Genomic DNA, 10,158 nt, shown 5'->3' with positions numbered 1-10,158 from the left:
CATGCAAGAGGAGTGGGACCAGAACTTGGCTGGCAGGTTGTCATCCACCTGAGGGGTAGGGAACATGGCCCCATTGGACTCATGCATCAGACCCTTTTGATCCTTTCTGACTGACACCAATTGTATAAACATTCTTACCAAGACTCCCAATGCAAAGCAGCTGCCTGAAAGCAGAGCCACTCCTCCACAAGATTTTTCAGCTGGACTCCTTATTCCCTGCATTTTGCTAGGAGGTAATGAGATTCTCTGATGTTCAAGGTCAAGTTTTTCCAGCTCCTGCTGTGCTGATCATGTCAACAAAGGAACTTTGTGGGATGTGCAGAAGGAAATGCCGCCCTTCCCCAGCCAGGAGCTGTAGGCAGGATTGACGGTGAGCATCCTGCATCCAGCATCACCGAGGACTGGTTGTGGACCACAGGTTCTCTTTCCAAATCCCAAGCCTGATGTCAGGCCGGGAGATCCCAAGGGCCATGAGGTCAGGTTTTAGTCACTTGCTGGGCCAGGGCCACATGGGCCACCAGCAATGCTTGCGGTTTGGGGACCACTTTTCTGAGTGGCTCCCCTGGCCACGGGCCATATTCCAGCCTGGGGCATTTATGGAGAGTCAGTCCTCACCCATTTACAAGCTTTGTGAGTTGGAGTGACTTCTGAAGGGAGGAGGGTTGTCATCAGTTGCTTCTCAGCAGAAGGGGATCCCGAGGGATCAGCCCCTATTGGCTCCCCACGCCTGCCTCACACTTGATAGCAGCACTTAAAGTGCTGGACGTGACTTCGCTGTGCTCGCATCTCTATTCGAGCCCCTCGAGCACGTGACCTTTCTCATCCATCTGTCTCCAGAGCCTGCCACGCAGTAGATATGAACGAGCTGAGGCTCTGTGGTCCTGTTTGGTCTGCTCTGTCCTTGGATGAATTGGGCCCTGTTCTTCCACTATTAACGTGTTTCACGAGACCCTCCTTGGGAGTGGCTTGATGAGTCTAAATGCAGTCCTTCCTGATGTGATTCTAGCTGCAATATATCAACCAGTCCAGTCTGGAATAAGAAGAAAGGGCCCAGATTCTGTTCCCAATCTTGCTGTTACTTTTCACCTGTTTCTGGGCCTCAGTCGTGCCCTCCCCAGACCTAACTAGTGAAGATTCATTTATCCCTTTTATTTTTCCTCCCTAATTAACCTCCCTGCTCCACAGTTTATCTGTAAAACAAGAATAGTACCTATCATAGCGTTGTTTCAGAATTCACTATATTACTATATGTAAAGTGCTGAACACATAGTAAGAATTGTATTGATATGAATGTAATTAATATTTCACTTACTGGAGTTCTTGGGAAGGGTTTTGAGCACCTTTAAAGAAGGCTCTCCAACTTCAAGAAGGCCAACTGATCTCCCTCTGCCCTGGCTGGTGCTACAGTAATTGCAGGGCAGGAGGGGTACATAGGGGAGCCCAAGGGTTAGAGCTAGGGTTCCCTAGTCAGAGGTCACCTCCTCAGGATAACACCCAGCAGCACCTTCCCATCACCACTCCCACCGTACCCAGTTCTCCATCTGTGACCCCATCTCACCAACACGAGTCCACTTGTGCACTCACACGTACCCACAAAAGTCCTCTCTTCAGCACATATATACAGGTATACACACATTCACACACATCATCACACATATAGGAACCCTCACAGTTACACACAAATGTACATGTTTCCACACAGATGCCCAGACACGTGTGTGTACCTGGTTGCAATCATTCTGTTCCTCTCACAGACAGCAGCCTATAGACAGTGAGCTGTGCGGGATGAAGACACAGCATGCACACAGCACAGTGCATGGCACCTGGTCCCCTACTTCCCTCCAGCTCCTCATCCTTTCCCACATCTCCTAAAGAATAATAGAGCTTCCACTACTTACAATAGCCAAGACATGGAAGCAACCTAAATGTCCATCGACAGATGAATGGATAAAGAAGATGTGGTATACACACACACACACACACACACACACACACACACACACACAATGGAATATTACTCAGCCATCAAAAAAATGAAATAATGCCATTTTCAGAAACATGGATGGACCTAGAGTTTATCATATTAAGTGAAGTAAGTCAGACAGAGAAAGACAAATATCATATGATATCACTTATATGTGGAATCTAAAAAAAATGATTCAAATGAACTTATTTACAAAACAGAAATAGATGCACAGACATAGAAAACAAACATATGGTTACCAAAGGGGAAAGGTGAGAGGAGGGGTAAGTTAGGAGTTTGGGTTTAGCAGATACAAACTACTCTATATAAAATAGATAAACAACAGGTCCTACTGTATAGCACAGGGAACTATATTCGATATCTTGTAATAACCTATAATGGAAAAGAATCTGAGAAAGAATATATATATATATTATATATAAACTGAATCACTTTGCTGTACACCTGAAACTAACACAACATTGTAAATCAACTATACTTCAATTAAAAAGAATAATAGAACTTTAAATGGCTAAGGGACTTTAAATGGCTAAGCAGTCATCTAGTCCAATCATTTTGTTTTCACTAGTGAATACACTGAGGCCCAGAAAGGGGAGGTGACTTGCTAAACGTCACACAGCGAGGTGTTTCATTTTCTTCACCATTCTGTATCATGGGCAATATGTATGTGATCCATTCACCCTCATTCCTCTGCCTGAGCTGTCCAGGAGTGGGAACCTAGATCTGTGAAGGTGAAGATTGTGGAACTGGAGTAGGAAAGAGAAGGTCAGAGCCAGAGGGAGGGTGAGAGAGTGAAGTATGACAGGTTATCAAGGTCCAACTGGGCTGATGAGACTAGTGAGACGCAGAGGGAGGGGCCAGTTGACAGAGATGAGAAGTCCCTCAGGACTGGTGGCTTCTGAACTGGGGAGGGATGGAGGGATAGAGCTGGTGCTGGGGCCTCAGGTCTGGACTCCAGACAGGCCCTGCTTCTGAGCTGTGTGGTGTCACAGCACAGAGGGCTGGTTAGAACAGTTGCATATTCTGGAACTCTCTGAGGGCTCTGTCCTCAGAATTCCATTGGAGGGTGGAGGGGACACATTGGTTGCCAGGAGACCTGGAATTAATCCTATCTTTTAAAAGAGCCAGTGTCTTTTCAGACCGCTCACTTCTGATCTCTCAATATTCTCAATTATTTCTATCACACTTAGAGATGGGGATGGGGACTTCCATTTCTGCTATAGTTTCCTGGGCCCGGCACTGGAAGTTTAGAGATTCACTCTGCTGTACAGATGTATGTTCAGGGACTTGCCTTGGCCTATAGTGAAGCTGAGGGGCCATCTCTCCACTCCCACCAGCACTTCTAATATCCTCATCAGTGTGGCGGGGACGGTTTCCTGCATGAAGGAGCTTGATGGCCTGGAAGACGTGGGGATTTCTTTCTGTGCTTGCAATCTCTGATCACAGATATAAGTGTAATGAGAGGCTGCCCATGGCCCTGATCCCAGGAGGGATTTCTACTTTATATTCTGCAAAAGAATACTACTGATGATAAATGCATATTGTGATTTTGTGGCAGGCACTAAGTATTTTATGTATATGAAATTCCTTAATCCTCCCAACAACCCTAGGAGGTAAAAGAGAGGTGCTCTTTTTCTCATTTTCACTTTAGACATACGGAAACTGAGGCACAGAGAGGGTAAGTAAATTGCCTGAAGTCACTCAGCTAGGAACAGAGCTCAGTTTTGGACACATGCAGTTTGGCTCCAGGGTCTGTGTGCTCACCTCTACACCACATCATCTTCTTGCTACGTGCTGTTTTCTAGCTTTGAGGCAATTTATCAGCTATGGAAGGTCTCCAAACCCCAAAAGGACTCCATTAAAAAAAGACAGCCATATCAAAGGCTTTTTGAAAGTTTAAGTTATGTTCATGTATTCACCCCTTAAAGAATTCTTGTAAATTACTCAGGCTTGAGTCTTCCCCACCGAAGCCAGGAGTGATGTTTCCTTAAGCTTTGAGTGCCTGGTGCATCTACCCGTAGGTTTACAGATGTGCACAGATATGTTCTCTGGGAGGCAGCTGTGGTTTAGTGAAATGAGCACTAAACATACTCACGGGGTTCAAACCCCAGCTGTGCCACCGAACTCAGGGTGGGGCCCTGCCCTGGCTACTTCGGGAGATATTGTGAAGGTGGTATGGATAAAATTACAGGATGTAGCGGCCTAGCACAATGCTTGGCTAAATCTGAGAGTGCTGTGAGCCCAGGGACAAAGGACTGTAGTGGAGACCCCAGATCTAGGGCTTTTTCTGCTTCATGTGACTTTGGGGACCCTCCCAAACCTCGACCCCTGAGGAGGATAGCAGAAGTGCAGACAAGGCCCAGGGTTGGCTATATTGATTTATTGGAAACACAGATCAAGAAAGAGAGGAACACGGCAGAGAAGGAAGGGGAGATGCCGGGACAGAGTGGGAGCTTTGGCCATTGGCCCCATAGCAGCCCAGGTCCTGATCCTGGTCCTCCCTGCCTCGGAGTCCCCTTCCTGTGGTGGCCAAAGAGACTTCTTTCTAGGGTAGCCTTTCCCAGCGTGGGCGGCAGAGCCCGGGAAGAGGGGATCACACACAGGCTTGAGAGGCTAGGAGTGGGATGGACCTTTCGAAGAGCCAGAGAAGTAGCCTAGGGCTTGCTCCGCCCAGAGGTGGGCGGGGCGGGGCCAGGCAAGGCGGGCCCTGCCCGGCTGCGCGAGAGGGTTGCCGGGGCCGGGCCTGAGCTGGGGCGCCTAACATTTGCGGCAGCTGCTGGCGCAGGGGCCCACGCCGCAAGGCTTGATGGAACTGCAGGGGCCGCAGGGCGCACACAGGCTGGTGCTCACCGCCAGGTTCCCGCTGCAGGGGGCGCTGCAGACGCTGCCAGTCACCGGCCGGGAGCCGGACACGCAGAGGTCTCCGCAGACGACCCCGCCCCGGGAGCTGCTGACACCTGCGAACCCCAAAGGCTGAGTCAAAATTCTGGGGGGCCGAGTCTCCGGCCTCCCCGACGATGCACCTCTCCAAGCATCTTTACTTAACAACTCTAGTCCCAAAGAAGTGGTCCTTGCTTGCTGTCTAACCCCAAATCCCTCCTCCTGTGATGCCAGCCCACTCTTATATTTAGGTCCAGTGGAACTCCTCCTTCCATCCCTTACAGGAAGAGAGTAAATTCATCCACACAGGGCCTAGGTTACTCACAGACATTCACGGCCCCAACGCCTTCACACAGTCTGAGAGGGAAGAGAAAAAAGCAACATTAGTGACTGAGCCAGAGTTGCCGACAGAGCTCCACAAATTCTTGGGGTGGGGTTCACAAGTGGTCAGGAAGGAGGGGGCAGAGGGTCAGAGTTAATAGTCCTCAGAAACCGCCCCCCACCCCAAAGTGATAAATGATAGGTTTGTCCCAGATCCCTGGCCATTGCTCAGCCAGGATCAAGGGTGGTTCTTGTAGAAAGGGTGGGAATGGGCAGCTCAGGGCCAGGCTGGGATGGGCCCCACCTGTGCTCCTCGCCCTCCAGCAGGCGCCTGTAGGTGGCGATCTCGATGTCCAGGCCCAGCTTGGAGTTCATCACCTCCTGGTACTCCTTGAGCAGGCAGGCCATGTCCTGCTTGGCCTTCTGCAGGGCCTCCTCCAGCCCGGCCAGCTTGCACTTGGCGTCGTTGAGGGCCGCCTCGCCCTGCTGCTCTGCCTGGGTCACTGCGGCCTCCAGTTTGGAGTTCTAAGGGCCCAGAAGAGAACAAGGTGGGTTATGGTCCCTAGGTCACTGTGTCCAATTCCTGGATGTGTCCAGTCTCTCCACCCAGCTGGGATCACCCCAGGAACAGGTCTCTGCTCTTCATCACCTGGGTCTCCCTGAGGGGCCACAACCTGGGACTCGAGTCATGCAAATGGGCTGGAGAATGAATGGTGAGATCCAGTTGGGTGCACACACTGCCTGTGGGACCCCGGGTGGGCCTCAAACGACCCCTACCTGGCACTTGGCATTCTCGACCTCGGCCGTCAACCTCTGGATCATGCGGTTCAGCTCGTTGATCTCCTCCTTGGTGCGGCGCAGGGTCTCCCCATGCCGGATCACCGTGGCCTTGATCTCCTCACACTGGAGGGAAGCAGGGAGGCTCATGAAACTCAGGATGGGACATCCCCCCCACTCAGGACACCACAGATGATTTGCAAATGGTACAGTAGTCAGCCTGTGCAACCATACGTGGCAGCCATGTCCTGCTACCATAACCTGAGAGGCGTCTGCACTTCTTTCACCACCTCTAGGAATCAGAATCCCCAGACAAAAGAAGCCTTGTTAATATATACCGCACATCCCTGCCACCATGTGTAGGAGGCAGGTGCCCTGAGACACTCACCTTGCTGCGGTACCAGCTCTCAGCCTCGGCCCGACTGCGGCTGGCAACGTCGTCATAGTTCGCCTTGATCTCGGCCACAATGCTGTCCATGTTCAGGTCCCGGCTGTTGTCCATCTTGACGATGACCGAGGTGTCTGAGATGTGGGCGTGGAGAACTCGGATCTCCTGCAGATGGTGGGGTGGGAGGATGCGTGTGGTTTCCACCACCCCCTCCGCCACCACAGTGTGTACCCAACCTTCTCAGCCGTCCTTGGTGTCTAGCCCCTGCCCTCTCTGACAGCCTCACGGACTGCAGCTCCTGCCCAAATCCCTGTCCCACTCTGATCCCAGACCAACGCCCTCTCTTCCAGGCCCGCTGCTGGTTTTCTGCCTGGACCACAACCCCTCACCTCCTCATACAGTTGCCGCAAGAAGTCGATCTCCTGAATCAGGGCCTCTGAGTTGGCCTCCAGGTCTGACTTGCAGAGGTAGGCGCAGTCCACGTCCTGGGAAGGTGGGGAGTCTTTGAGTTCAGAGGACCTCTGGTGATCATCACCACCCCCAAATTCCCCTCTCTCTTCACCCATTACATGGAGGTGAGGGGAAAAGGATTCCCAGAGCTCCTATTCCCGTCCCATCTCCATACCCTCTGCCCTTCCCCAGAGGCACCTCACAACCTCCTCCCCTTCTAAGAACAAACCCCTCGTGCCTTGGAGATGGGTCACCAGCCTTTCACTCCTCCCACCTGAGACCCCTTACCTCCCAGCTCTCCTTCTTACCCTCCCCTGTACCAGGAAGCCTGCCAGACTGGCTCCCTCACTCAGCCACCTTGACACTTCCCTGTCCCCCAGCAGTCCTCCAAGACTCCACCTGGCCTCTCCTGGCTCTGCTCCATCCTTCCCCAGATCCTGAGACTGTGCCCCTCTTCTCAATCAGACTTCCTGTGGCACTAGACAGGACACCGTCCCTCAACAGAGAGACTGAAGCTGCCATGCCTCCATGGCACCCCAGCCAAAGACCACCAGCTCTGAAGCAGCACAGAACATCCAGAGGTCAACTCAGCCATCCCCCTGCTTCAGGGCAGGGTGCTAGTGGATATTCCAAGGTTATTGCCCTTCTCAAAGCCCTACATGTGCCTTTCATGACCTAATCTCTGGGAATTTCCCATCCTGATTTGGCAAGGTCACTGCACCCCGCACTGAGGTTGAGACCATGGGTCTCCGCAACAAGAGCCTGTCATTCTGAGATCCCTCGTGTCTCTGCTTCCCGATCCCACGTTACTCACCTTCTTCAGAGTCACAAACTCATTCTCTGCTGTCGCTCTCAGATTGACTTCCCCCTCGTACCTGAGGCAGAAGAGGGCAGAAAGGGAGGTCATGGCAGGGCAGGTCTCCCCAGAACCCCCTCCACTTCATACCAGTGAAGGAGGCAATGTTAGGGGCCTGCCAACACAGCCTGCCCCCTGGCAGCCCTGCTGGGGTCCCCTGTGGTTGGATTTGGGATGTGTTTGTGATTATCTCTCCACTTTGAATTGAGGGGTCCAGGGGGCTACTCTTCTGGGACCTCACAGCCCTGTTCCCAAAGCTGCTCTGAGGTCACGTCTGGAGGAGAATAAGGACTCAGCACCAGCCCCATGCTAGGAGTGGATGGCAGCACCTGTGGGGCACTGCAGCCTCCCCTCACCTGGGTGTCCATCCTAGCTCACCTGTGGGAGGGCCTATGAGTTCCAGAGGCCATCAACACTCCGCACCCTAGACGATGGGACACCAGCAGCCCCAGGACCTGGCAGCCCTGAGCGACACTGGGACTCATATCACATCCAGGTGCTACAGGTGGGAGCCTGAGAGGCCGGGAGGAGATGGCTTGGCAGACTGCAGAAGCCCCCTCCCCACAGCCCGCAGGGCATAGCTGCTGGGTGATCAGGCTCCAACAAGAGAAGGCTGAAGGAGCAGAGAGAGACCTCCTGGGGAATCACGGCCCTACTCTTAGGCATCTGATCAATGACTGCCTGATGTGAAGATCCTGCTGCACACCGCCCACCTGCCCTGCAAGGTCACTGCCCCTTCTCGGAAATTCTTCTCCAGTCTCATCCAATAGGCTTTAACTCAAGTCCATTCCTGTGCCCAACATCATCCCTGAGCGCACTCACTTCTCCTTGTAGCCCTCCAGCACCTCCTGCACGTGGCTGAGCTCGGAGGCCAGCCTCCCATTGTCGGCCTCCACACGCTCAGCCTCCCGCCTCAGCATCTCGATGTAGCCGTTGAACAGGGGCTCCAGGTTGCTCTCGCAGCACTGGCGGTTCTGGTAGAACTGCCACTTGGTCTCCAGCAGCTTGTTCTGCTGCTCCAGGAAGCGCACCTGCCATTTGGGGCGGGAGGACGGGTCAGATGGCTCTCACTGCCCCAAAGCCTACTTGGGGCATGGGGGGATGCAGGAGGGCGCTGATTGCTTTAAGGTAAGCCCCCAGACCAGGAGCTCAGCAGAGGTTACACAGAGGGCGCTGTGGAAGACAAGGCAACTTCTGGATTTCGGGATTGGGATCTTTGTTTGGATTTTCCAACTTAGGGGTGAGAGCAAGGGGCTGGGAAAGATCAGTCCCTGCTCAGGTGAACTGAGTTGTCCTGACGTGCTGCGCCTAGGTGGCATGTGGTCAGGAGCCAAGTAGAGGTCTTTTTGCCTCCGACTCCCCCATCAGTGCCCAGCCTGAACTGAGCATGGGTGGGTTCAGGAAAGGTGTGATCAAGGACACCCACCCAAAGGCTGACCTGTGGTCCTCTTCCTATATCTTATGTGCATTTCTTGTGTCTTGTTTGCATGTATGGCCTTCTTCCTCTGACATGCGGTTCCAAACCTTGTCCTTGTCTGTCTGTGGGGACCCTGCCTGTCTGGATATAATAACAATTGCCTAATCAGGAGCCCCTGCTCTAGACTCATCTCTCTGATCTTTCTGTGCCCTGGGTATGTGTCCATCTCCTCCATTAGACTGGGATCTCGTGGGCACCACATCTCTCCTGCCCCCCGACTACCCCTTCAGTGCCTACCCAGGAAGGGAAGGTTCAGGAAGGGTGTGATCAAGGACACCCACCTTGTCGATGAAGGCAGCGAACCTGCTGTTGAGACACTTGATCTGCTCCTTCTCCTCATGCTTCACACACTGCGCGTTGGTGTCGATCTCCAGGTTGAGGGGCGCGAGGAGGCTCTCGTTGACCGACACGGTGGTGATGCAGGGCGGGCTGGGGCCGCACACGCCGCCAGAGCGGTACCCGAAGCTGCGGCCGCAGGAGCCGGCGCGGAAGCCCCCGCAGAGGCTGCGGCTGCCGAAGCCCCCGGTGAGGCCGCGGTAGCAGGAGATGCCGCGGTAAGGGGCGGCCGTAATGCAGCAGCGGCTGGGCCGGGGCCCGCAGGCTGAGACGCAGCTGAAGGAGCGGCCACCGAATCCTGATCCGCAGGTCATGATGCTTCTGGAGGTTTGGCTTGCAGAGGACAGGATAGGAGAACTGGAGTCTTGTGGAAACTCCAATGTCCTCCTCTAGGAGCCCGGGTCCTATTTATGCTCAGGTAGGAAGGGGCTTGGCTATGCAGATGGGGTTTTGCAATTTGTGCTTTATGGGCTTGGGTGGCTAGCTGGGTCCAACGCCTCTCTAGAATGTGCTTTAATAGTGGAGTGGCCCGCACCCTCCTCTGTGTAAAGGATGCCAACCCCTGGGCTGTAGGTGAACTCAGCATGTTTCATCTTCAAAGTGCCTTGACAGCAGGGCATGCACACATCTGAGGGTACTGGAGAGAGAAGGGCAGGGCAGGGGAGGGGAGGGAAGAATGGGGCCAAGAA

The 10,158-nt window shown here is 53.4% G+C and overlaps 1 protein-coding gene across 1 annotated transcript; it reads right to left on the bottom strand.

Annotated features, from left to right (window-relative positions):
- Nucleotides 1-4,875: 4,875 nt before the first annotated feature.
- On the bottom strand, nucleotides 4,876-9,783 carry LOC133101069 (keratin, type II microfibrillar, component 7C). Its single transcript, XM_061205660.1, has 9 exons — nucleotides 9,415-9,783; nucleotides 8,479-8,687; nucleotides 7,615-7,675; nucleotides 6,740-6,835; nucleotides 6,351-6,515; nucleotides 5,963-6,088; nucleotides 5,490-5,710; nucleotides 5,200-5,221; nucleotides 4,876-4,941 (listed from the first exon to the last, which is right to left on the bottom strand). Exons 1-9 carry the CDS (start codon nucleotides 9,781-9,783, stop codon nucleotides 4,876-4,878), a joined length of 1,335 nt encoding a protein of 444 aa, XP_061061643.1.
- Nucleotides 9,784-10,158: the final 375 nt, after the last annotated feature.

This window comes from Eubalaena glacialis, chromosome 11 (genome assembly GCF_028564815.1).
Source record: "Eubalaena glacialis isolate mEubGla1 chromosome 11, mEubGla1.1.hap2.+ XY, whole genome shotgun sequence".
NCBI lineage: Eukaryota > Metazoa > Chordata > Mammalia > Artiodactyla > Balaenidae > Eubalaena > Eubalaena glacialis.
Note: the sequence above shows the minus strand (reverse complement) of the source record. Positions and strands in the feature narration are given on the sequence as shown.